The 27,950-nt window shown below is 44.8% G+C and overlaps 1 protein-coding gene and 1 long non-coding RNA gene across 5 annotated transcripts in view; one reads left to right on the forward strand and one right to left on the reverse strand.

Annotated features, from left to right (window-relative positions):
* STK3 (serine/threonine kinase 3) overlaps positions 1–10,833 on the reverse strand; it is a 321,260-nt gene extending 310,427 nt beyond the window's left edge. Inside the window, exon 1 of one of the 3 annotated variants that reach the window (XR_016236531.1) lies at positions 10,553–10,822. Coding sequence is in view for 1 of the 3 variants with exons in the window: in XM_008255787.5 (XP_008254009.3) it covers positions 10,553–10,578 (26 nt within the window). In the remaining 2 variants the exon portion in view is untranslated. Of the gene's footprint in view, positions 1–10,552 lie in introns of all 3 variants that reach the window. The other 2 variants (XM_008255787.5, XM_089336371.1) reach the window with 2 other exon arrangements.
* Positions 10,834–10,931: 98 nt separating this feature from the next.
* Positions 10,932–19,598, forward strand: LOC138849946 (uncharacterized). Of its 2 annotated transcripts, none has more exons than XR_016236534.1 (2): positions 10,932–11,035; positions 13,964–14,203. It is a non-coding gene; the product is annotated as an uncharacterized LOC138849946 (long non-coding RNA). The 2 variants fall into 2 exon arrangements; XR_011389256.2 differs by lacking the exon at positions 13,964–14,203 and adding an exon at positions 18,367–19,598 and having other exon boundaries at positions 10,933–11,035.
* Positions 19,599–27,950: the final 8,352 nt, after the last annotated feature.

A 27,950-nucleotide genomic window follows, 5' to 3' on the forward strand; every position in this document is an offset into this window, starting at 1 on the left:
GGAAAGAATCAAGCATTTATCCTGTCTTTATCAGTGATACCACTGGTTAACCAAACAAGATGAGGGGAAGTGACTTAATAAAAACATTCCACTTAATGAATGAAAATAAAATGATGTACTTAGAATTTCACCTCTTTGCAACACCCAATGAACAGAATGAAGCACTAAACACTTACAGCTGCTAACATTACAAAAAAAGAAAATTTGATAATAAGAGATTCCCAGAGTCTTGCCAAACCCCACCTACAACAATGCCTAAGGGACTGAACTTGAGTTTGATACATCCCTGTATCCAGCTGCCCACTTGTAGCAAACACACAGAACAAAGGAACATATTGAAACACATCTTGAGTAAGTAATCACAAAATCCAGAGTATGGGAAGCCACAGTTCCAAAGCAGCCTCGGTTCTTCAACAGGAAAGAGAAAACAGAAGACCAATCTAAAGGTTAAAACTGATAGGGCATGTGTTTGGCATAGCAATTAATATGCCACTTGGGATGAGCACAACATTCGGGAGTGCCTGGGTTCAAGTCCTATCTCTGCTGCCAGTTCCAGCTTCCTGTTAATGCACACCCTGTGTGGTAGCAGGTGGTGGCTCAAGTGGTTGGGTCCCTGCTGCCCACCGGGGAGACCCAGATTGAGTTCCTGACTCCTGTCTTCAACCTGGTCCAGCCCTGGCTGTTATGGGCATTTGGGGAATGGACCAGCAGATGGGAAATCTATCTCTTTCTCCCTCTCTCTCATGGGAGAATTCTATAAAAACTACATTTTAACCAGCAAGGTTGGGGGCTGGCATGGCACATAAGGTTAAATCACTGCTTGGCAATGGCCAGTATTCCTTATGGGAGCACCATTTAGAGTCCTAGCTGCTCTGCTTCTGATCCAGCTCCCCGCTAATGTGCCTGGGAAGGCAGAGGAAGATGACCCTAGTACCTGGGCCCCTGCCACCCATGCGGGAGACCCAGATGGAGTTCCAGGCTCCTGCTTCAGCCTGGCCCATATTGTGGCATTTAGGAAATGAACCAGCAAACGGAAGGTTTCTTCCTCTGTCTCTCCCTCTCTTTCTGTCCCTTTGCCTTTCAAATAAATAATTTTTTCTTTAAAAATCAGCAAGGCTCACCCAGAGTATCTAGCAATGCACAGTTAGGTTATTACTATAAAGTCAGGATAATGGTTTCTTATGGGGAAAGACCACTGTGATTGGGATGGAACACTTAGAAGGGCCTGACCAGGGGTGTGGCAAAGTTCTATTTCATAACCTGATTGGAGATTACAAAGGTGTCTACCCTACAATAATTCACTAAGGCTTATACTTGTTTTGACTGTTTCATTTTCCAATAAAAGATTTTAAAAAATTGCCAGCACACCTGAGTACTTCAAAATCATTTTGTAACCCAGTTTAAAAAAGAGGTTAAAAAAGTAGTCAGTGTCCATCATTTCTTCCCCACCCACTTCTTTTAGGGAAGCACCCAGTATCATATTAGGGCCCACTTAGATTCACTTTCCTGGGAATGTGAAATTACAAGAAAGAGACTATAAACACCAAATTCTGTTCTTTTAGTCTTCCCTTATCTCCCACACTGCTCAAACTCAAACCGGGGGGGGGGGGGGGGGGGCAGAATTGATTTTTCTACCTCATTCCTGAGATCTAGTCTATCAGTAAGCCCTTGATGTCTAACTCCAAAACAGAACTTAAATCTGTCCACTCCTTGACTCCACCATCTCTCTAACGATGAAATACTGTAACAGCCCCCAAACTTGTTTCTATGCTTTTATTCTTAACCCTCTACAATATGCTGTACCCAAAGCAATCATAATAATCTTTTAAAAGTATAAATGACTTGGGGCCAGCACTGTAGCACAGTGGGTAAAGCCATTGCCTGCAATGCCAGCATCCCATATGGGCGCCAGTTCAAGTCCTAGCTGCTCCACTTCTGATCCAGTTCTCTGCTATGGCCTGGGAAAGCAGTGGAAGATGGCCCAAGTCCTTGGGCCCCTGTACCCATGTAGGAGACCCAAAAGAAGCTCCTGGCTCCTGGCTTTGGATCAGCCCAACTCCGGACATCTTAGCCATCTGGGGGGTGAACCAGTGGATGGAAGATCTCTTTCTCTCTCTCTCTCTGCCTCTGCTCTCTGTAGCTCTGCCTTTCAAATAAATAAATCAATCTTTAAAATAATGTATAAATGGGCCGGCGCTGCAGCTCAATAGGCTAATCCTCTGCTTGCAGCGCCGGCACCCCAGGTTCTAGTCCTGGTTGGGGCACCAGTCCTGCTCCTCTTCCAGTCCAGCTTTCTGCTGTGGCCCGGGAGTGCAGTTGAGGATGGCCCAAGTCCTTGGGCCCTGCACCCGCATGGGAGACCAGGAGGAAGCACCTGGCTGCTGGCTTCAGATTGGCACAGCACACCAGCCATAGCGGCCACTTGGGGGTGAACCAACGGAAAGAAGACCTTTCTCTCTCTCTCTCTGTCAAAAAAAAAAAAAAAAAAAAAAATATATATATATATATATATATAAAAAAATGACTTAAAACCCTTTAAGTTGCACTGAATGAATTCCAAATTCCTTTTCATGGCCTCCATCACTGAATCCCTGCCCATCTCTCTGACCTTGTAGCTAACCACTCTCTCCCACTCAACACCCAGCCTAGATGGCCTCATTTCAATTCTTCCCATACACTAACTTCTTTCCCCCTCCAAGCTTTCTCATAGCTTTTCCCTCTGCCAGGAGTACTTATCCCTGCTACTCATGGTAATTTTTCAATGTCATGTCTCAACTTAAATATCGCCTTATAAGAGAAGCCTACTCCAACTGCTCCAGTTAAGCAGGTTGCACCATTTTTCTCTATCAGTACACACTACTATACCATAACTCAAGCTCCAAGTAGAGTGTATGTTCTATGATGGCAAAGCTCCTACCTGTTTCATTCACCAATGTACTCAGCATCTGGAAACTGGAAGGCAGTCAATTAACCATTTCTGAATGTATGAGTAAATGAGCAAACAAATGAACCCAAGGTTCCTGGCTTCAGCCTGGTTTAGCTGCAACTGTTCTAAGTATTTGGGGAATGAACCAGCAGATGGATGCACACTCTCTATCTCTCTGGCTTTCAAATAAAAATTTTAAACTGTTGTAAGAAAAATTAAAATTTCTATGAGATAGCATAAATTTTCTCTTTAGAAGAAAAACATAAAAACCTTGGGTGGTTAGAGAGGGTGGAGTTGGCAGGGAGACAGAAACTGAGGTCATCATAATTATAGTTGGATGTTTCCAGTGTACTGGGTCAGTCCACGCCAGAAGGCAAATGAGCCTGTGCCTCGTGGCACACACTTTCCTTGGTAAACTCTATCAGACATTGGTTTGTATTTTCTCATACTTAATTGAGACACATATAAAATGTTCAAAATATAGTAGCTTTAAAATATGCATTTCTGCTTTCTCCTCTTCATCTTCCCTTCCTAGAATCTTAATATGTTTATTGTATATATGGGTTGTTACAGTAACACCATCCTGGCCTCCTTTGACAATGCTTTACCTGTTTTAAGTATCAAGATGCAGATGGAAATGAAATCAGTTTCCTGACTGTCACTAACACACATACACACACACACACACACACATATATATCCCAACAATATTTTTTCAAACTACAGGTTACAACTCATTAATGGTCATGAAAATAACTTGGTGGCTCACAACTAGCATTTTTTAATGAAATAAAACAGGACAGAAATAACATTGGAAAACATCACACATGGTATAGTTCATGAAATGTCAGTTTTATAACTGTACTGAGTCTCAGTATCACTGTTAAAGATCTGTTTGAGGGGCTGGCGCCATAGCTCACTTGGTCAATCCTCCGCCTGCAGCGCCAGCATCCCATATGGGCACCGGTTCCTGTCCTGGCTGCTCCTCTTCTGCTCCAGCTCCCTGATAATGTGCCTGGGAAAAGCAGCAGAAGATGCCCCAAGTGCCTTCAAAGGAAGAGCAACAGAGAGAGGTCTTCCATCTGCTGGTTCACTGCCCACATGGCTGCAATGGCCTGAGCTGGGCCAGGCTAAAGCAGGAGCAAGCAGCTCCATCTGGGCCTCCTGTGTGTGTGGCAGGGGACCAGGCACTCAGGCCACCTTCCATTAGCAAGGAGCAGGATTGGAAATGAAGCAGCCAGGACTCAAACTAGCATTCTGATATGGGAAGCTGAGGTCGCCACAATGCTGGCCCCTAAAAATCGATCTTATGATAATTGATCAACTCATGGTAATATTTGTCCTAATGAAATGACTGTTTCCTTACCTTCACTTTTCATTTTTGTGAACACAGTTTGTCATACTAGCATTCTGACTTCAACTTTACTTCCCCCAACTACCCTTTTACCCAATTAAAAACACCAAACATGGTCACTGAATTTAACTGTAGCCTACATCAAAGAACTCTCCTCATCTGTTTTGAGAGTAAGTCTGCTTCAATAGTTTACTCTCTTGCTATTCTCCCAGTGTTTTGCTCCGAACTATTTGAAAGGCAGAGTTAGAGAGAGAGACAGAGACAAAGATCCTCCATCTACCACTAGTTCATTCCCCAAATGGCTGCATCGGCAGGAGCTGGGCCAGTCCGAAGCCAGGAGCCAGGAGCTCCTTCCAGTTCTCCCAGGCAGGAGCAGGGTCCAAGCACTTGGGCCATCTTCTGCTTTCCCAGGACTTTATCAAGGAGCAGCATCAGGAGTGGAGCAGTCTGGAGTCAAACCAGCACCCACATGGAATACTGGTATTTCAGGCAATGGGTTTACCCACTAAGCCACAGCGCCAGCATCTCCATACAAACTTTTCTTCCAACCAAACTTTATCAATGAATTTTAAAGTTTTTAAGACTTATTTATGGGCCCAGAGCTATGGTGCAGAGGGTCAGAGCCCCAGCCTGAAGTGCTGGCATCCCATATGGGCCCCAGTTCAAGTCCCGGCTATTTCAATTCCAATCCAGCTCTCTGCTATGGTCTGGGAAATCAGTAAAAGTTGGCCCAGGTCCTTGGCCTCTGCGCCCATGTGGGAGAACCAGAAGAAGCTCAGGGCCCCTGGCTTCGGATCAACTCATCTCCAGACATTGCAGCCATTTGGGGAGTGAAACAGCGGATAGAAGACCTCTCTTTCTCTTTCTCTCTCTCTCTCTCTCTCTCTCTCTCTCTGCCTCTGCCTCTGCCTCTGCCTCTGCCTCTCTGTAACTATGCCTTTCAAATAAATTAAAAAAAAAAAAAGACTTATTTATTTGAGAAATTGAGATGGGTGGGCAGGGGAGTTGAGACAGATAGAGAGCACTATCTACTAGTTCACCCACTAAATGCCAGCAACAGAGGCCAGAGCTGTGGCATACTGGGTTAAGCCACTGCCAGTTCCAGTATCAACTACTCCACTTACAATCCAGCTCCCTGCTAATATGCCTGAGAAGGCAGCAAAAGATGGCACAATTCCTTGCGCCCCTGATCTGGATGAAGCACCTGGATTCTGGCCTCAGCCTGGCCCAGCCCTGGCTGTTGAAGCCATCTGGGGAGTGAAACAGCAGATGGAAGATCTCTGTCTCTGTCTCTGTCTCTCCCTTTCTCTCTGTAACTCTGCCTTTCAAATAAATAAATCTTTAAATAAATAAATGCTAGAAATCAATACAAGTCTCAGAACCCAATTACTTGAGCTATCACTGCTACCTCTCAGGGTCTGCATTAGCAGGAAGCTAAAATCTGGAGCCAAGGTCAGGAATCAAACTCAGGTCCTCCAATGTGGGACACAGACATCTTAACTGGCATCTTAACAGCTAGGCTAAATAACTACCCCTTAAATTGAAATAACACTAATCCTATAGTTTAGTTGAAGAACAAGATATTCTGTCCTCTTTGACAAGTATGAAATATAACTACCCATACTCCCCAACAACCAGAGGTCTTATGCTGTTCACCTCTCTCTCAAAAAGCCCATCTCCCTTCTAGGAATGTTCTATCTGATGAAGAGCCCACAGTCATTTCCCATTCTACCTATCAAACTTTAACTATTCTGTGGTCATTTTTTCCTGATCTGGTGGTTTCCCTACAAAGAAATTTGATCAACTGAACTTAACAAAATGCAAGCAATTAATACCATTTAGTGGATTTCCCTTCCCAGAGATAAATCATTTAATAAGGATGTCTGCAGACCTCTGTGACAGACCTAAATGGAAGTCTGTGGAACATAAGTCAACATTCTGGTACCTCAAGTCAGTGACAAGGGTGACCACATCTACTGCCAAGGCCAGCTGGGGAGAGGAAATCAATGAGTGTTTAACCACACCTTGTCAGGGAGACCAAATCAGTGAAGGAGAGTCTACGAGGTGCCTTACAGAGTCGTGATTTTTAAACCAAGTGCACATTAGAATCTCCAACTCCCAGAGAGGAATGATATTTAAAGAAGCGAATTTCAAAGTCAGGGACAAAGCTGGACCTAACATCCAGGCCTAATACGATGTGCAGGTATATACTAAAAACATACAGATGTGTATGAGAAGGACTAATAGGCACTTCAGACAAATGATTACCCTTTCAGGGATGAAAAGGGAATGCAACTGAGAAGAGATAACACGTATGTATTGGTAATATGCAGATATTTTGGTAGTATTTTATTTCTGAAGCAGTGTAATGATATGTAAATACTCATTAGTCTCCATTATTTTGGCATGTCTATAATTGTGTCATAAAAAGAATATGCATATCAAATTGCATATATTAGGAATGCAGAGAAACTATCAGGCTAGAAGGTACTCAGATACCATACTTTATGAAGCAGGGATTGAAGGAAGAATAAAATAATAGGTTACAGGCAAAAAATAACATGAACTTTTCTAAAGGAAAAAAGTAAACAATTGCAAAGTTGGGATGCCATCGCCTACAACCTAAATATAGCGCAACAGGGAAACAATTCATGAAGACAGATCATCTCAGAGAACAGTAACAGAAGACAGAGTTAGGGAGAGACCAAGTGATGGAGGCCCTGGGTGCTAAGCAGACATGTGTGCTCCTAACCTAAAAACAGAAGAATGACTGAAGTGATGCCAGCAAGATAAACCTGTTCTATGGAGTAAACAGGAGGTTCTTACAGGATAGCAAAGGGGGAAAGGAACATCGGAGTAGGAACAAAGTCTCAGTGTCCAGCCTCTACTCCAGAGCCCTTTCACTGTTAAAGTATTTTTAAAACCACTAGACTACAGGGCCCAGTTAGAAGGCACTACTGCTGCAATTCAAGTCTGTGGGTCATAAAACCCCAAAATGGAGCAGTAATCTTAAAATTGAAAAGCAGTGTGTGAGTGTGCATACATGTGTGTGAATGAATCCACGGGCTTTTTAATGGAACATTTGGTAGGACCTAGTGACAAATTAGATGGATATCAAAAGAGTAGAACTACATGAAATAATCAAAATGCCAAATGAACAGCAACAGTGGCCACATGATCTTGAACATCAGCAACACAGACATGACCATGCGATAGGGTTTGAGCACAGAGGAAGTGCCACTCAAGGCAAAAAGGCTAAACGATAGAGAGATTAAGAAGAGAAGAAGCAAACGGGACCAGGAGTTTACAGACAAACATGATCACAGTCATGGAATGCTAACATTCCATGTTTAGAATAGCTGAATCTCTGTACAGAATGAGAGGACGCACAGCCTTCACAGCCAGTCAGACCCAGGGTTCTGGCCTCTACTCCACTTGATCAAGTTATTTAACTTTTCCGAGCCACATTAATAAGGAAAATATGATTTAACCATAATTAACATTACTCAACACATTATGGAGCTCTATGCTTAGTGCTTTACAACACATGACCCCACGTAATCCACGCAATACATTTTACAGACGAAGAAATTCAGATTTAAAACTAGTAGACTGGTATTGTAGCACTGCTGCCTGTGACACCAGAATCCCATATGGGCACCAGTTCGAGTCACGGCTGCTCTATTTCCAATCCAGCTCCCTGCTAATGTGCCAGAGAAAGCAGCGGAAGATGACCCAAGTACTTGGGACCCTGCACCCACGTGGGAGACCCGGAAGAAGATCTTGCCTCCTGGTTTCTGCCTGGCTTAGTCCCAGCCATTGTGGCCATTTGGAGAGTGAACCAGCAGATGGAAGATCTCTCTGTATCTTCCTTTCTCTCTGTAACTTTGTCTTTCAAATAAATAAAAATAAATCTTTAAAAAATAAAAAAGAGGCCGGTGCCATGGCTCACTTGGCTAATCCTCCGCCTGTGGCACCGGCATCCCATATGAGCGCTGGGTTCTAGTCCCGGCTGTTCCTCTTCCAGGCCAGCTCTCTGCTGTGGCCAGGGAGGGCACTGGTGCCCGCACCCGCCTGGGAGACAAGGCGGAAGCACCTGGCTCCTGGCTTCGGATCAGCACAGCGTTGGCCGTAGCGGCCATTTAGAGAGTGAACCAACAGAAGGAAGACCTTTCTCTGTCTCTCTCTAACTCTGTCAAATAAAAAAAATTTTTCAAAAAATAAAAATAAAAAAGAACATACTAGTATACTAAGAAATGGAGCCAGGATTACTATTTCTAACAATCACTAAATAAAAGAACGTATATATAGTCATGAACCTCATGTCTATGACAGATCACATATGAAGATGGTCCCAAAAGATGACATCACCTAGCCATATATCATCCATCACAGCTGTCTCAGTTTAATTAAGTATACTGTATGGTGTTCGCATGACTGTGTAATTGCCTGGTGACACATATCTCAGAACTATCCTTGTCATTAAGCAATGCTTGACTGTATAAATTTCCTAGTGAATATTATGATCTCAAAAATAGTAGCTATATTTTATTACTAGAAGGCAATGATCAAGGGAGTAACACAAATATACACTGTAATTCCTGCATAGCCTTCTTCCCCTGTGGAAACTCTCTCAATGTCCTCATCTATAAACCAGGATTAATGCCTCTAATCCAAATTCTCCACAGGGTTGGTGTGAGGATTAAATATTATGGATAGGAAAACGCCATGAAAAAATCTTGAGATATTTAAATATAAAGGATTCATTTCACGCATCTTTTGCTCTTCAGAAATGCCTTCCTGTATCAAAATAAGTCTCTCTGAAAAGAGCTAAAAATAAGTCTGCTAATGTGCAACCACCACTTTGAAAAGTATAAATCACCATGGCACCACCACCCACACCTCCCCCAGACTCTTCCAGATTGTCTAGTGTCTCTGCAAGGCCACAGATTCTCTTACACCTATAATGCAACCGGCAGAACTGACAGCAGAAATAATCAACAGACAGAGCCGATGCTTCCATTCAAACTCTTTCAAGTTGGCCTCTGGCATGATCTCAGAGGTGTCCCACTTACAGTCCTCCCAACACAGGAAAGAAAAAGGGCCCAATTCTCTCTGTAGTAGCAAAGGGAGTGCCCAGTGAGTACTAGAATACAGACACCCTAGAAAATTCTAGAAAATAATTTATCCGTTACCTTGGGCTCTCCTAGCTGATAGCCCTTTTGAAAAATCCCTCTAGGACACACCCATCCCCATCCCCACCCCCTGCACAGATGGTTTCCAGGCCACACAGGTCTCTAGTCTCACAACTCTCAACAGCTCCCAAAGCTCCCACCTTTTTAATTATTCCACCTTTCATCTAAAGATCTCTAGGCATCAAAGCACATGAACTCTTTAATCGACACAACAGCTCTCCCCAGGAGAGAGAGAAGTGCCCTTATTTTTTATAAATTAAAAAAAAAAAAAAGACTGAGGTTAAATGTGTTATCCAACGTCAATAAGCTGATTCGCTCTTAAGGTGAAAACGCACATTATGAACCTGCATCAATGAATAACCTTGATTTAGCTTCCTAAGATCACTGCAAATACTTAACACATCTACTCTGTACACATACATTGCTAATCTATCAAAGAGCAAATAACGATGAATACCATACCAAAGCATCACTATTTATACATGCAAAAGTCGATGGAGGAGGGTTCTAAGATTTCTACTGTCTTGCCTCCACAAATACTTCTGAACTTGAGGGGGAGGAGGAGGAACACCTGTCAGCGCGGCATACTCACAGTAAGTTTTACAAACTCTGTGGCTATTAATATTTAATTCCTTAACTGTAAATAAACAACCCGCCTTTTCCCAAAAAGGATGGGGGGGGGGACAATATTATGAAAAATACTTTGACAAGAGAGCCTACGTGGTTGTAAATAATTGTACATAATTTCCTAGTTTTAGGGCTTCCAGGCTGCGTGAACTCGCCACGAGGGGAAAACCCTGCCCGGCCCCGGAGGTCAGGCCCGGGGGAGCCTGGCGCTGCCCACCCAACTCCCCACGCGCGCCAGGCCCCGCCGGCCCGGGGCGGGCTCCCACTCCCCTCAGGCCCAGTCGCCCCGCGGACAGATGGCGCCGGGCACTCGGACCTGCCTCCCGACCCTCGGCGCGCCAGGCTCGGGTCCCGGCAAGGCGGAGAGAGGGTCGCGGTAGAGCCCGGCCTAGCCGCCTCCGCCCTGCGGCCGCCGCTCCCCTCGGGCTGCCCGCTCCTAATGCTCGTTACCTCTTGGGCGCCGGCGGCTGCTCCATGGCGGCCGGGGGCAGAAACAGGGACCCGATGGACCGCGAAGGCCAGAGACAGGAATGGAGCCGGGGTGCCGGCAGACCGAGCCCCAGGGAACCACAGAGAAAAACTCCGGGAACTCGGACCAACTTTCCCGTAACTCCACGGCGGATCTCCCTCCCGCTCCGGAGCGCGGCTCCTCCCGGCCCGCCCCGCCCCTCGGCCGCCGGCAGCGGCCCGGAGACGGCGGGTAGAGCCCAGCGCCCTGGGTGGGCGGAGCCTGGCCCTGCGCTGGGTGGGCGTGGCCGGCCGCGGCTCAGCTCAGGGTGGGTGGGCGGAGCCAGGCGCCTTGGAGGTGGGGAGGAGGTGGAGACGAGGGCGGAGGAAGGGGCGGGCCGTTGCCTCGGAGAGGGAAAGACGGAGGTGGTAGTGGGCGAGCACCCGGATGAGGCCTTCGCGGGATCCCGGAGCCGGCCTAGGCAGGTGCGGGGCGCGTCCCTTTGAGCGGGGCCAGAGCTGCACCCCTCCTGCCTTTTCTGCACTTTTCTGCATCTGATTGGACTCATTTCTCTGGATTCCCAAGGGTGCATCCCAAAGGCCTTTGAAGTATTACTAACTGCCCACGCTTCCTTCTCTAGTTTTGTTTATAATTACTGGTTATGTTTTTTCCCAGCCATTTGACATTTGTAGCTTCAGTACTAAGGATACTTCTGGAAATTCTGGTTTGATTTTGACTGTGCGCCTCGCTACATTTCACAATAATTACGTCTAATTACAGAGAAAATAATTGCTGTAGTGAGAGCTCTCCCGGCACCAAGGTTCGGTGCACCGGGGTATTGCTCTCTGGCCGGATGGATAAGCTGGCAAGCTTATCACAACTTCTGGTGCCTAGAAAAGAAAGTGGCTTTCCTTCTTCTGGCCTTTCCCCCAAACCTGCTCCCAGCAGAGCTCACCCTATTGTAATTTGACGCCCTCATTCATCCATATTGTGTGTGTTGATTAAATTCGTGCATATGATTTTTCTAATGAGCACATACAGCCACGACATTACGAATTTGCTAGTTTTCGTTAGAAGTCGCCAAGATGTACAGTTGTACGGGGCTTTTTTGGTGGTTAGAACAATGAAAAAAGTGTTGAATAATATGAATATTAACCTAAATTGATCTTGTCTATTAGCAGTCTAGACAAGCTTAGTCTTCTTTTTGCATTATTTTAAGTTTCATTGTAATAAGCTTACTTTTTTTTTTGTTTTTTTTTTTTGAGAGACAGAGATAGAAAGCGCCCGTCCCTGGTTCATTCCCCAAATGCCTACAACAGCTGGGGCTAGGCTGGTCGGATTTGTTTTTAAACCATTATATGCTCCCCTAATTTTGTTATTTTACATTCACAAAGATCTTGTATTATTGAAACAAAGTCAAATTCTGTGAAGAGAGATTAAACATTTTATGCATTTTTGCATTTATTAAAGATCCACAGTCTGCTCAGAAATAACAAGAAGAAGAACAACAATACACTAAATCACTAAGACGTTAAAACTGGAAAGAGCCTTTGAAATGAGCCCATTCTGGTGCTAGCGTTATGGCATAGCAGGTTAAGCCTCCCCTGGACATCAACATCAGCATCCCAAATGGGCGCCAGTTTGAGCCCAAGCTATTCCACTTCCAATCCTCCTCCCTGCTAACGCACCTGGGAAAGCAGCAGGAGATGACCCAAGTGCTTGGACTCTACACCCATGTTGGAGACCCTGAAGCAGCTCTGGGCTCCTGACTTCAGCCTAGTCCAGCCCTGGTCGTTGCAGCCATTGGGGGAGAGAACCAGTGGATGGAAGATCTTTTTTTTTTTTTTTCTCTCTATCTCTTTCTGTCTCTCCTCCTCTTTCTCTAACTCTGCCTTTCAAGTAAGTAAATCTTTAAAAAATGTATCCCATTTTTGCCTCTTACTCTCCTTCTCATTTCCATACGACACTCCCATCTTTTTGTATTTCATCAGAAAAACCATTCCGGGCAGGTGTTTGGTACACTGGTTAAGATGCTGCTTGGAACATTTGGAGCCCAAATCAGAGTGCCTGGTTTCCAGTCCAGCCCTGCTTCAGATTCCAGCTTCCTGATAATGGGTATGCTGGGAGGCAGCAGTGTTGGCTCAAGTACTTGGGTCCTTGCCACCCACATGGAAGACCTGGATTGTGTTCCGGCTCCTGGTTTTGGCCTAGCTCAGCCCTAATTGTTGTGGACACTGGGACAGTGAACTAGAAAATGGGAGATAGATAGATAGATAGATAGATAGATCGATCTGCTTTTCAAATAAAAATGAATCAGCCTTTCCCAGTAAAACACTAGAACCACCCTGCATTTCAGTTGTAGAGGAGGTAACTACATCATGTGTGCCCATAGCACTGACTTTTGTGTGACACATCACCGTATAGAAGTTCTGTTTGAGGCCAGTATTGTGTGGTTCAGCAGGTTAAGCCACTGTCTGAGACATTGACATTCTATATCGGAACAGGTTCTTGTCCCAGGTGCTCTGTTTCCAATCTGGCTCCTTGTTAATGCACCCAGGAGGGCAATGGAGCATGGTCCAAGTACCTGGGCCCCTGCCAACCACTGTGGGAGACCTCATTAGGTTCCTGGTTCCTGGTTTGGCCTGACCCAGTCCCAACTGTTGCAACATTTGGAGAGTGAACCAGCAGATGGAAGATCAATCTGTATATGTCTCTCTGTCACCCACCCAGCTCGTTCACTCCCCAAATGACTGCAATGGCCAGAGCTGAGCCGAACCTGAGCCAGAAGCCAGGAGCTTCTTCCAGGTCTCTCATGAGGGTGCAGGGGCCCAAGGACTTGGGCCATCTTCTGCTGTTCCCCAGGCCATAGCAGAGAGCTGGATTGGAAGTGGAGCAGCCAGGCCCAGAACTGGCACCCATGTGGGATGCCAGGACTACAGGCAGCAGCTTTACCCACCACACCACAGCACCGGCTCCCAAATCAATCTTTTTATTTACTTATTTATTTTATTTACTTAAAAGGCAGAGTTAGAGGGGTGGGGGGAGAGACAGAGAGGGGTCTTCCAACCTCTGGCTCACTCCCCAAAATGGCCACAAAGACCTAGGCTGGGCCAAGCCAAAGCCAGAGGCCAGGAGCTTCCTCCAGGTCTTCTGCTGCTTCCCAGATGCATTAGCAGGGAGCTGGATTGGAAGTAGAGTGGCTGGGACTTGAACCGGCACCTGGGAGGGATGCTGGCACTGTAAGTGGCCCTTATCTTGCTATGCCACAACACGGGTCCCAAATAAATAAATTAAAAAAAAAAAAAGAAGATAGGGGCTGGTGCTGTGGCGCAGCAGGTTAACACCCTGGCCTGAAGCGCCGGTATCCAATATGGGCCCCGGTTCAAGACCCAGCTGCTCCACTTCCGATCCAGCTCTCTGCTATCGCCTGGGAAAGCAGTACAAGATGGCCCAAGTGCTTGGACCCCTGCACCCACTGAAGAAGCTCCTGGCTCCTGGCTTCGGATCAGCGCAGCTCCGGCCGTTGCGACCATTTGGGGAGTGAACCAGCTGATGGAAGACCTCTCTCTCTCTCTCTCTCTCTGCCTCTCCTCTCTCTGTGTAACTCTGACTTTCAAAATAAATAAATCTTAAAAAAAAAAAGAAGATAAAAAGTTTTGTCATCCTTCTCCACTGTGACCGACTGAGAGCTGCTGCTTTTCTCTGTCCCTTGCAGAGCAAGTGCCTGCCTCCTAGTCAGAGTGCTGGCTGCAGAGCTTCCTTTTGCTCCGCCACATTCATGCTCCCTTCTCTCCCTGTCCCTGCCCTGGGTTTGCTCCCCCACATTCATGCTCCCTTCTCTCCCTGTCCCTGCCCTGGGTTTGCTCCCCCACATTCATGCTCCCTTCTCTCCCTGTCCCTGCCCTGGGGGCTGACCTGGATGGCGGACTCATTGGGCTCCTCGGCCTTCTGGCTTCTGGCTGGGTCTGACGATAGGAGACTAGCAGGAGATCTTCCAGGGGGGAAAGTGGTGCAAGGGTGTTTGGTCCCGGGCTCCCTTCCTGGGCGGTCACCTAGGGCTGGCTGTGCTCCCCGCGAGGTGAAATCACTACTCGCCTTCCTTCCACTCGTCCCTTCAGCCTAGGGGCTGTGAGTGCCCTGCTATGCCCTCCATTCCTTCTCTGTCTGTCTGTGTTCTCCTGTATCCCAGCCTTCCTCAGGGGTCCTTGGTAACGAATCCCTGCTGCACTGGACCTAATCTGAGTGTGCCTTCCAGAGGATGTCCTATTGAAACCCTGACTGCTAACACCCATAAAGGCTTGTGGAGGAAGACAAACGCTATCAGACAAACCTCTGAGGTTCTCCCAGAATGTGCAAAGGGAGGAGACAAGCAATCATTGTGTGGCTCCAATGGCATCAGACGCCTGGCCTACAATGTCTCCCTTGTGTGTCACTGTCACTTCCATGTTACAGGTGGGGAAGCAGGTTCACAGGGGTAAAGGGGGCTCCCCAGGCCATACAGAAAGCCTGCCTTCTCACCTGGGGCCCGGTGACTCCAAAGCCAGCCCTCATTCCCCTGGTGAGGCAACAAGTACTTACTAAGCACTGAAGTATGCCAGCTACTGTTCCAGGCACTCGGGATTTATCAGTGAGGCAAATAGCCAATTGTCAGCAACTTCTGCCCCTGGGAGGCCTACTAATACAAATTTCTGCCTTCATTCTAGTTGGGCAAACATAAGAAAAGGAATCAGTAACTACCTGGTGAAGTTAGATATTGAAACCTGGGAGAGAAGCAAAATGAAATGGGGAAGGAGGATTCTCAGCTGAGTGCTCTTAAGAGAAATGTGAGAGGTATCTGCAATTTGGGACTAACTTCCTTCCGATAACAAAAAGCACATTCTTTGCAACTGAATATATACACCCTCAATTTTAGCAGTAGAAAATTAAGATTAAAAAAATCCAACCCCTTGAGCCACCATCACTGCTTCTCAGTGTCTGCATTAGCAGGAAGCTGGAATCAGGAGCTAGAACCAGGTATCCAGCACAGGTCCCCTGACCTGGGACAGGGTTAGTCCAACCCGCACCTCAACCCCTCGGCCAAACGACCATCCCCGATTTCAACATTTTCTGCACCAGTGTAAACATCCTTCAATGAACATTTTGAAGTAGTCTTATAGTTATCCTAGAAATAGCACATTGCATCTGAATTCAATTACTGTCTTCTTTTTTATATATTTTTTAAAAATTACTGTTTGTTTATTTGAGAAAAAGAGACTGACATAGCTCCCACCTGCTGGTTCACTCCCAGATATCCACAATGGCCAGGACTGGGCCTGGGCCAGAGCCAACAATCAAAAACTCAATCCAGGCTCTCTCCACATGGGTGTCAGGAACCCAATTACTTGAGCCATCATTGTTGCCTCTTGGGTAGCTGGAGCCAGCAGCCGTAGCTGAAGCAGGCACCGCAGCATGGGATGTGAGCATTTTACACACGCGGCTAGCTGTCTGCTCCTTCCCTCCCCCCCCCCCCCCGACTGCTGTTACCATAGCCATCTTCAACTGCATTTCACTTACTCGTTTCTCTGACCAGGCTGCAAGTGTCGGGATAAAGACAAAATCTTACCCATTTTTCTCATCTCAAGGATCTAGCATATCAGTTAACCTAAAATAACAATTCACAATGATTTTTAAAATAAGAAGCCTGGAAGTAGGTATTTCTGGGAAGAATAATTATCCAATGGACTTCCAGTTTCTGATCTGCTCTGCACAGCAAAGTCTCCTCAGAATCCCCTCCCCCTCCAACATCACATGGGGACATGACAATGTGCAGCGACAGAAGAGAATGACTTCTCTTAAAAATACCAACATTTTTAAATTTTTATTTTCCTATGTTTTTTAAAAGATTTATTTATGTGAAGGGTAGAGGAACAGAGAGAGACATAGACAGACAGATAGACAGACAGATCTTCCATTCACTGACTCACTCCCGAAATGGCTGCAACAGCCAGGTCTGGGCCAGGACAAGATCAGGAGCTGAGAACACCATCTAGGTCTTTCACATGGGTGGCAAGGACCCAAATACTTGAGTCATCCCCTGCTGCATCCTGCAGCCCACATTAGCAGGAATCTAGATTGGAAGTGGAGTTGGGACTCGATTCTATACACTCTGATATGAGATACAGGCATCCCAACTAACATTTTTTAAAGATTTATTTATTTATTTGAAAGGCAGAGTTACAGAGAGAAAGAGGCAGAGACAGAGAGATCTTCCATCCGCTGGTTCACTCTCTAAATAGCCACAACAGCCATAGCTGGGCCAATCTGAAGGCAGGAGCCAGGATCCTCCTCCAGATCTCCCAAGTGTGTGCAGGAGCCCAAGTACTTGGGCCGTTTTCTGCTGCTTTCCCAGGCACATTAGCAGTAATCTGGATCAGAAATAGAGCAGCCAGGACTCAAATCAGCGCCCATAAAGGATGACGGCACTGCAGGCAGAGGCTTTACCTGCTATTTGTCACAGTGCTGCCCAGCCCCCAACTAACATCATAACCCCTGCACCAAATGCCCGTCCGCCATTTTTTAATAGAAAAACCTATCCTGGAAGCCAAAAGTGTATCACAGCCCAGTGCTGGCAAAGGAAAGGCGATCATCCGAACCTGTTAGGCCAACTATAATTCACCGCAGGAACTGGGCTTGGAACTGAGATTGGGCCCAGACTTCCCTGTAGCCTCTGACGCAGAAAATCATATGGAGAAGCACAAAATTGGGTTGCGGGGCCAGTGCTGTGGCACAGTAGGTTAATCCTCCACCTGTGGCACCAGCATCCCATATGGGCGCCAGTTCTAGTCCCAGCTTCTCCTCTTCCAGTCCAGCTCTCTAATATGGCCTGAGAAATTAGTAGAAGATGGCCCAAGTGCCTGGGCCCCTGCACCCACATGGGAGACCTGGAAGAAGCTCCTGGCTCCTGGTTTCAGATCGGCCCAGCTCTGGCTGGTGAGGCCATTTTGGGAGTGAACCAGCTGATGGAAGACCTCTCTCTCTCTCTCTCCTCTCTGTCTGTAACTCTACCTCTCAAATAAACAAATAAAATCTTTTCTAAAAAAATGGGTTCTATTATTAAGAAAAAAGTGAAGGAAGTGGAACTGGTGCTGTGGCATAGTGGGTAAAGCCACCACCTGCAGTGCCAACATCCCAGATGGACTTCGGTTCCAGTCCTGGCCACTCCACTTCTGATCCAACTCTCTGCTATGGCCTGGGAAAGCAGTGGAAGATGGCCCAAGTCCTTGGGTCCCTGCACCCACGTGGGAGACCTGGAGGAAGCTCCTGACTCCTGGCTTGGGATCAGCCCAGCTCTAGTCGTTGTGGCCATTTGGGGAGTGATCCAGGGGACAGAGGCTCTCTCTCTTTCTCTGCATCTCCTCTCTCTGTGTAACTCTGTCTTTCAAATGAATAAATATTTTTTAAAAAGTGAAGGAATTGTTACCAAGCAACATACTACAATGTGTGCTTCAATTAAATACCTAGAATGTTACAATCACTGGATAAATAGTTGTTGAATGAATGGATTTCCGTACAAAGAAAACAACAAGAATTTTAAGAGACACAGTAATATCTTATAAACTACATATTAAGGGAAATTGAGTGTGCCATGTGTTATTTTATTTCTTCTCAGTTCCAAATTCATCCTTCATTGCCTGTTCTGTTAAAATACAGCTAGTCCCTAATATTTTTCTTCACCAGATGGCATGATGTTACACGTCATCAATAGAGGGCGCTAGAGAGACATAGCAAAAGAGAAAGCTTTTCCTCTGGTTGACTCAAGCTTGTGTTCCCTCTGCAGGTTCCTACACCAGGGATGCTTCTCTGGATCCTGCCTCATGGGGAGCTTCCGGGGTGTGCAGCTGCTCCAATGTGCACAGCTGCTCCAGCACCTGGCTCCTGCAAGCTCAGCACCAGTAGCACCCATTGACTGATACTTTCCCTCCTGCCAAACCCCACCCCTTCTCCAGACAGCTTTGCTTCAATGCGTCCCCCACCCCCACACACCTCACCATGAACAGCTGCCTCTGCAACCTAAGGGGAGGATTTCTGGAAAGTTCCAGAAAGGACAGATTCTAGTAAGTTCTACCAGCATGGACCCACAGCAACCTCTCTGTCATTCAGCTGTTTTCTCTCCAGTAAGGTCTGGAACTTGGTCTTGTGGGGCCCATTCCCTGGATGCTACACCTCAGTGCTCCTGGTATCTGCCATTCCTGCTGTTGCCACTGTGAGCAACTGTAATGAAATACCAAACACTGGTGGCTAATGGACAACAGATTTACTTCTCTCATTCTGAAGGCAGGGAGGTCTAGGATCAGGCACTGCAGATTAGATGTCTGCTAAGGGCCCATTTCCACAGATGACCCACAGCTGGCCCCTTCTCACTATGTCCCAACATACTACACAGGGTGAACAGGTTCCCAAGCCTTTTTTATTAAAGCGCAACCATCTGTCCTATCCTAGGGGGTCCACTTTCAAACACTACTACTTTGGAGATTAGAATTTCAACATAAGAGCCGGCGCCGTGGCTCACTAGGCTAATCCTCCGCCTTGCAGCGCCGGCACACTGGGTTCTAGTCCCGGTCGGGGCGCCGGATTCTGTCCCGGTTGCCCCTCTTCCAGGACAGCTCTCTGCTGTGGCCAGGGAGTGCAGTGGAGGAATGGCCCATGTGCTTGGGCCCTGCACCCCATGGGAGACCAGGAGAAGCACCTGGCTCCTGGCTCCTGCCTTCAGATCGGCGCGGTGCGCCGACCGCAGCACGCCGGCCGCGGCGGTCATTGGAGGGTGAACCAACGGCAAAGAAAGACCTTTCTCTCTGTCTCTCTCTCTCACTGTCCACTCTGCCTGTCAAAAAATTAAAAAATAAATAAATAAAAATTTAAAAAAATAATTTCAACATAGGAATTCTGAGGGACACAAGCCTTGGAGGTCCCTTTGCTTCTTATTAGCCAGTCCCTTGTTCCTGTAATCCTCTATTATAGTGAATGATTCTTTGTATTAAACTTCCTCTATTCTAATAAATATGTGATCTCTGTCTTTTGTGGTTTCCTTTGGGTCAGGTTGGAATGAAAGCAGAGCATTTCAGGCCCCACTGCAGACTCAGGAAAATGATCAATAAGACCAGATGGATTCACTTTCAGTTCGATGTGTAATTATCTACACCAGCAGTTCTCAAACTGTTTGGCCTTAGGACCACTTCACACTCTGAAAACCTTAAAATGCTTTCACCGCTGTGGGTTGTATCTATGAATATTATGAAAGTAAAACTGATGGGGCCGGCGCTGTGGCTCAGCAGGTTAACACCCTGGCCTGAAGTGCCTGCATCCCATATGGGCGACAGTTCTAGTCCTGGCTGCTCCTCTTCTGATCCAGCTCTCTGCTATGGCCTGGGATAGCTGTAGAACATGGCACAAGTCCTTGGGCCCCTGCACCCATGTGGGAGACCCAGAAGAAGCTCCTGGCTCCTGGCTTTGGATTGGTGCAGCCTCGGCCATTGCGGCCAATTGGGGAGTAAACCATCGGATGGAAGACCTTTCTCTCTCTTCCTCTCCTCTCTCTGTGTAACTCTGACTTTCAAATAAATAAATAAATCTTAAAAAAAAAGAAAGTAAAACTGAGAAATCTCTAAAAAACACAAGAACGTACAAGTGATCCCCACACATTACATGCATCCAGAACATTCCATCATACGCTCAGGAGACAATAAAAATGCAAGATGCAAACAAATATCTGAGCACTGTTTTACGGTAATTTTGATCTTGTGGATTCCTTGAAAAGGTCTCAGGCACTCCCCAGAAGTACCCAGATCACACTTTGAGAACCTCTGGTCTACATGAGTTTTATATAAACATAACCCTACCAGGGGACATATAGAAGATATGTTCCTTGCTCTTTAAGAACCGTTTTGTTGAAAATACATAATATATATATATATATTCATTCATTCATTCATAAAAGAGTAAAATAATGGGTCAATGCTGTATGTAATAAATAATCAGAATGTTTCGTCATTCACAAAAGTGCTATAGTTCAAACTGCTATGGACTAGAGCAAAATAAAAATGTGTTCCACATAAAATCTACCCTCCTTCTACATCAGTTTTAAAGGGGAATATTTTCTGTTATACACAAACATGAGCTCCAGCAGAAGCTGAAGATCTTTCAAAGCACAGCAGTGATTGGTTAAGACAGTGAACACTTAGACAGAGCTGCGGGACAGAAAGGAACCAACCCTGAGAACCGGGTAAACTCCATCAGCTGAAACACTTCCACGACCAGGCGTCAGTTACCTAAATATAAGGAACTTAAATCCATAAACTTCTCTGCTTTGTGCTTTCCTTTCTTATGTTTTTAGTTTCTGGTTTCTTTTCCTTCCTACCTATGGTTCCTATGAATAATTTCTTCTAATTGGTCTTGACTGAACCAAGCAGAAGGGAGAAAGACTGAAAGTGTAACTAATATTTTTGTCCCTGTCAAACATTCTTTCAGTTAACATTTACTTATTTATTTTTTCAAATATTTATTTTATTTATTTGAAAGGAATAGGTACAGAGACAGAAAGAGGTGTCTTCCATCCACTTATTCACTTCCTAGATGGCCACAACAGCCAGAGCTGTGCCAATAAGAAGCCAGGGGTCTGGACCCAAGGGACCCAAGGCCTTGAGCCATCTTCTGCCACTTTCCCAGATGCATTAGTAGGGAGCTGAATCAGAAGTGGAGCAGCCAGGACTCCAACCAGTGCCCATATAGGATGTCAGCGCTGCAGACTGGGGCTTTAACCTGCTGCGCCACAGTGCGGGCCCCAACATTTACTTATAATTGCTAGACACGGACAATGAGGAATGGTCCCCACCAGGAACCTATGAGGTTGTCCTATTAAAGTTTATCCTTGTTCCTTCTTTTCAAAGGGAGTGATTCCCTCACAAAAGGTCTTTTTTTTCTTAATAAAGTGATTATTTTACAAAATTCACCCATGGAATAACTTTACGTGGTTAATTTCCTTCAAGCAGTTAAGCTATGACTCCAATTTGTCTTCACTGAGAAAGGGGTTAAAATAGCTATCATTTCTAAAATTTCTTTTAAAACAAATAATCTAAGGTATCATAAAAATTATCTTAAGGGCATCTTGATAATAAGTCATTACCCACACATTTTAAATAATTCAAAAGAGAACAAACAGAATTCTCTGACACAAAATCAGTTGTTATAAGATACCATCATTATCTCTTTATAGTCAGCCACAAATAAAAGACAGAAGTATAAGAGAGAAGCTTCCGAATGCCACAGATTTGTGCTTAGTCAACTGAAATTATTTTGAGAAAAATAAATAAGTTGAGAGTAAGAACACTGAAAATATAAACATACTTTAAAATCCCTTCCTGTATTAGTTATCTACTGTTATGTAATAAATTATCCCAAAACTTATCAATTTCATTCAGCACACATTTATTATCTCCCAGTTTCTATAAGTCAGGAATCCAAGCACAGCTCAGCATGATCCTCTAACTCAGGCTGTAGTCAAGATATTGGCCAAATGGGAAAGCAGTAGAAGATGGCCCAAGTACTTGTGCCCCTGCACCCATGTGTGAGACCCAGAAGAAGCTCCTGGCTCCTGGCTTTGGATTGGCCCAGCTCTGGCCGTTGCATCCATCTGGGAAGTGAGCCAGGGGATGGAGACCTCTCTTTCTCTCTGTCTCTGTCTCTGTCTCTGTCCCTCTCTCTCTGCCTCTGTTTCTCTGTACCTCTGCCTTTCAAATAAATAAATAAATAAATCTTTAAAAAACAGATGTTGGCCAAAGCCATGATCGCCTCAAAGTTTAACTGGGCCATTCAACCCTTGTTGGCATAATTCAGTTCCTTGTGGGGTGTTGGACTCAAGATCTCTGTTCCTTGTTAGCAAATGGCCAGAAGCAATTCAGATCCCTGCCATGTGGCCCTGGGGGGGAGGGGGGGGCAGCTCACAGCATGGGGTCTGACTCATCCACATGGGCAAGACAGAGCGCAAACAAGATGGCTGTCACAGTCTGTTGTAACCTAGCCACAGAAGCAGTCTCTATCATTTCTTCCATTCTCTCTCAGCTAGAAGGAAATCACTAGGTCTAGCCCTCACTCAAGGGGAGAGGTTTATACATGGTTTGAAGATCAGGAGTGATGGAAATGTCCATCATTCTGATTGTGAGGATGGTTTCACAAGTGTATAAGTAAGATCAAATGGTAAGCTTGTCAAGCGGTATACAAATGTTCAGCTTATCGTATGTCTGTTATATCACAATAAATAATGGTTAAGATGCTTGCATCTCGAAGCATGAAGCAAGACCCCTACCTGTCACCTTACATAAAAATTCTCTCAACATAGATTAAAGACTTAAATCTACGACCTGACACCATCAAATTATTAGAGAGCATTGGAGAAACCTTGCAAGATATAGGTACCGGCAAAGACTTCTTGGAAAATACCCCAGAAGCACAGGCAGTCAAAGCCAAAATTAACATTTGGGATTGCATCAAATTGAGAAGTTTCTGTACTGCAAAAGAAACAGTCAGGAAAGTGAAGAGGCAACTGACAGAATGGGAAAAAATATTTGCAAACTATGCAACAGATAAAGGGTTGATAGCCAGAATCTACAAAGAAATCAAGAAACTCCACAACATCAAAACAAACAACCCACTTAAGAGATGGGCCAAGGACCTCAATAGACATTTTTCAAAAGAGGAAATCCAAATGGCCAACAGACACATGAAAAAATGTTCAAGATCACTAGCAATTAGGGAAATGCAAATCAAAACCACAATGAGGTTTCACCTCACCCCGGTGAGAATGGCTCACATTCAGAAATCTACCAACAACAGATGCTGGAGAGGATGTGGGGAAAAAGGGACACTAACCCAGTGTTGGTGGGAATGCAAACTGGTTAAGCCACTATGGAAGTCAGTCTGGAGATTGCTCAGAAACCTGAATTTAACCCTACCATTCAACCCAGCCATACCACTCCTTGGAATTTACCCAAAGGAAATGAAATTGCCAAACAAAAAAGCTGTCTGCACATTAATGTTTATTGCAGCTCAATTCACAATAGCTAAGACCTGGAACCAACCCAAATGCCCATCAACAGTAGACTGGATAAAGAAATTATGGGACATGCACTCTATAGAATACTATACAGCAGTCAAAAACAATGAAACCCGGTCATTTACAACAAGATGGAGGAATCTGGAAAACATTATGCTGAGTGAACTAAGCCAGTCCCAAAGGGATAAATATCATATGTTCTCCCTGATTGGCGACAACTAACTGAGCACCAAAGGGGAAACCTGTTGAAGTGAAATGGACACTATGAGAAACAGTGACTTGATCAGCTCTTGTCCTGACTGTTGATGTACAATGTAATACTTTATCCATTTTAGTATTTTTTTGTTCTAGTACTATTGGTTGAACTCTGTAAGTAACACACAATTATTCTTAGGTGTTTAAATTTTAACTGAAAAGTGATCTCTATTAGGAATTTGGAAAACATTATGCTGAGTGAAATAAGCCAGTCCCAAAGGGACAAATATCATATGTTCTCCCTGATCGGTGACAACTAACCGAACACCAAAAAGGAAACCTGTTAAAGTGAAATGAACACTATGAGAAGTGGTGACTTGATCAGTCCTTGCCCTGACTGTTGATGAACAACTTAATATGTTATCCCTCTTAGTATTTTTTTTTGTTTGTTCTACTTAATACTTTTGGTTGAATACTGTAAACAATACACAGTTATTCTTAAGTGTTGAAACTTAACTGAAAAGCGATCGCTGTTAAATAGAAGAGTGGGAATAAGAGAGGGAAGATATGTGCAATTTGGGACATGCTCAAGCTGACTTGCCCCAAACGGTAGAGTTAGAAACATACCAGGGGATTCCAATTCAATCCCATCAAGGTTGCATGTACCAATGCCATCTCACTAGTCCCAGTGATCAATTTCTGTTTACAATTGATCATAATGATAGGACTAAGAACCAAAGGGATCACATATACAAGAATAGCGTCTGCAAATACTAACTGATAGAATAAAATAGGGAGAGAACGATCCAACATGAGAAGCGAGATACACAGCTGACTCATAGAATGGCAGATGTCCTAAATAGCACTCTGGCCTCAGAATCAGCCCTTAAGGCATGTGGATCTGGCTGAAAAGCCCATGAGAGTATTTCAGGCATGGAAAGCCAAGACACTCTGGAAAAAAACAAACAAACAAACAACAACAACAACAACAAAAACAACTAAATGAAAGATCTCTGCGAGTGAGATCCCAGTGGAAAGAACAGGTCATCAAAGAAGGGGGTACCTTTCTCTGAAGGGAGGAGAGAACTTCCACTCTGACTATGACCTTGTCTAAATATGATCAGAGTTGGCGAACTCAAAAGGCTTCCATAGCCTTGGCCACTCATGACAACAGCCTAGGGTGATTACTGATGCCATAAACAAGAGTGTCAATTTGGTAAGTCAACAACAGGAGTCACTGTGCACTTACTCCTCATGTAGGATCTCTGTCCTTAATGTGCTGTACATTGTGATTTAATGCAATAACTAGTACTCAAACAGTATTTTTCACTTTGTGTTTCTATGTGGGTGCAAACTGTTGAAATCTTTACTTAATATATGCTAAACTGATCTTTATTTAATATATGCTAAACTGATCTTCTGTATATAAAGAGAATTGAAAATGAATCTGTGAATGGAAGGGGAGAGGGAGCGGGAAAGGGGAGGGTTGCGGGTGGGAGGGAAGTTATGGGGGGCGGGAAGCCATTGTAATCCATAAGCTGTACTTTGGAAATTTATATTCATTAAATAAAAGTTAAAAAAAAAAAAGATGCTTGCATCTCATATCAGAAGGTCTGGGTTTGAGTTCCGGTTCTAGTTCCCAATTTGAACGTCGTGCCCATGCAAACCCTGGGCGGCAGTTCCTACCACCCTCGTGGGAGACTTGGATCGAGTACCCTGTTCCTGGCCAGAACCAGCCCTTGCCAAGCACTGGGAGAAGAAATCAGCAGATAGGAATGCTTCTTCTCCCTCTCTCTCTCAAATCAGTTTTAAGAAGTCTTATTTTATCCAAGTGCAAAATGGAGTTTCTTTAGAGCATGAAGTATTTTTGCGGTTTTACCTTAAAAATAAAAAAAGAAAAGTAAAAAACTGTCTACTGGAAAATGTAAGAAAAATACAACACTGAGGAACAACCAAACATCTTGCTAGCACAGTGGTTCTCAAACTTCAGCATGCATCACAGTGGCCTGGCAATTCTTTATTCCTAACAAGCAATGCTAATACTACTAACTCGGGACCACACTTAAGAACCGCTGTTCTAGAGCGAAAGCAAGAATCAATTGGAAATGTAAAAGAGAAAAATATAACATTCATAAAGATAACAAGCTCTAAAAAAAAAAAGATAAAAGCCCTGTAAAATTAACAATAAACTGAATGAAAATATACAGGGCCTATATGAATACACAAATTAGTGAGGGGTGTATAAGATCTGAATTAAAGATATGCCAGATTTTTAAATGAGAAGGCTCAAAATATAAAATTCTCCTTGAATTAATCTATAAATAAGGTATAATTCCAATTCTTAAAAATCTCAAATTAATTTTTTATGAAATGTAATTTTTTATGGAATGTAACAAATTAATTCTCAAGTTTCAAGAGAACAGAAAATACATCGAAAGAGCCAGTAAGCTTGAAGGGAAAAGAGTAGTAAGGTGAGACTTGTTCTGCCAAGTGGCCACACATATAATAAAAACACAGAAATTTAAACAGTGCAGTATTAATTGAAAAATAGATAAATTAATATAGGCAGTGAATAGTAAACCCAGAGTAAAACCATTTTTATATAGAAACATTGTGATAACGTGATATTTTACATTACAAAGAATAGGTCACTCCATAAATTGGGATAGGACAACTGACTCTGTATTGGAGAAAATAAAATTATATCTCTTTTATTTTTAGATTTTATTTATTTATTGGAGAGATACAGTTACAGAGAGAGAGGTCTTCTATCCAATGGTTCACCCCCCAAACAGCCACAACAACCAGAAATGGGCTGATCCGAAGCCAGGAGCTTCTTCTGGGTCTCCCATCCGGCAGTACCGGCATCCTTTATGGGCACCGGTTCAAGTCCCAGCTGCTCCACTTCTGATCCAGCTCTCAGCTGTGGCCTGGGAAAACAGTAGAAGATGGCCCAAGTCCTTGGGCCCCTGCACCTGTGTGGGAGAACCGGAAGAAGCTCCTGGCTTCGGATCAGCCCAGCTCCAGCCCTTATGGCCATCTGGGGGGTGAACATCGCATAGAAGATCTCTCTCTGCTCTTTGGAACTCTGCCTTTCAAGTAAATAAATAAATCTTTAAAAGAAAGAAAAAAAGTTCCCAGCTCCTGGCTCCATGCTTGTCTGCCTTGGATATTGTGGGCCTTTGAGGACAGATAGGAGCAGATGTGAGCGTTCTCTGTCTCTGTCTCTCATATAAATTTTTAAAAACAATTGCAAAATACAATAAGAGAGCATCCCGCCAACAACAACAACAAAAAGATTTGTTGTGGCAGAGTGGGTTAAGCCACCGTCTGTGACGATGGCATCCATACCACTACCAGTGTGAGTCCCAGCAGCTCTGCTTCCAATCCAGCTCCCTGCTATTGGCCCTGGGAAGGCAGCAAAAGATGACCTGAGTGCTTGGATACCTGCCACGCATGCAAGAGCCCGGGACGGAGTTTCAGGCTCCTGGCTTTGCAGCCATTTGGGGAGTGACCCAGCAGATGCAAGATCCCTCTGTCAGTCCCTCTCTCTCACTTTGTAACTCTGCTTTTCAAATACATAAATGAATAATCTTTTAAGAAAAAATTTGGGGGCCGGAGCTGTGTTGTAGTGGGTAAAACCACCTCCTGCAGTGCCAGCATCCCATATGTGTGCCGGTTTGAGTCCCGGCTGCTCCACTTCCAATCCAGCTCTCTGCTATGGCCTGGGAGAACAGTAGAAGATGGCCCAAGTGCTGGAGCTCCTGCACTCACATGGGAGACCTGGAAAAAGCTCCTGGCTCCTGGCCTCGGATTGGCGCAGTTCTGGTCATTGTAGCTAATTGGGGAGTGAACCAGTGGATGGAAGATGTCTCTCTCTGTTTCTCCCTCTCTCTCTGTAACTCTGCCTTTCAAATAAATAAATAAATCTTTAAAAAAAAGAAAAAAATATTTGAATGTTTAAAAACAAATGGGATACTCCAAGCTTATGGAAGCAGAGAGGACCTCCTCATTACTTCAAGGTGTCCACATAGAGTGACTCCCTTCTAAAGAACAAAGTATGAAAGAGGGGAGGGAAATTTTACAGCAGAGAAGCACTGTATCACAAGAGTGATGAGGGG

The sequence above is a fragment of the Oryctolagus cuniculus genome, chromosome 6 (genome assembly GCF_051225735.1).
Source record: "Oryctolagus cuniculus isolate XC-2025 breed Fujian yellow rabbit chromosome 6, ASM5122573v1, whole genome shotgun sequence".
Lineage (NCBI taxonomy): Eukaryota > Metazoa > Chordata > Mammalia > Lagomorpha > Leporidae > Oryctolagus > Oryctolagus cuniculus.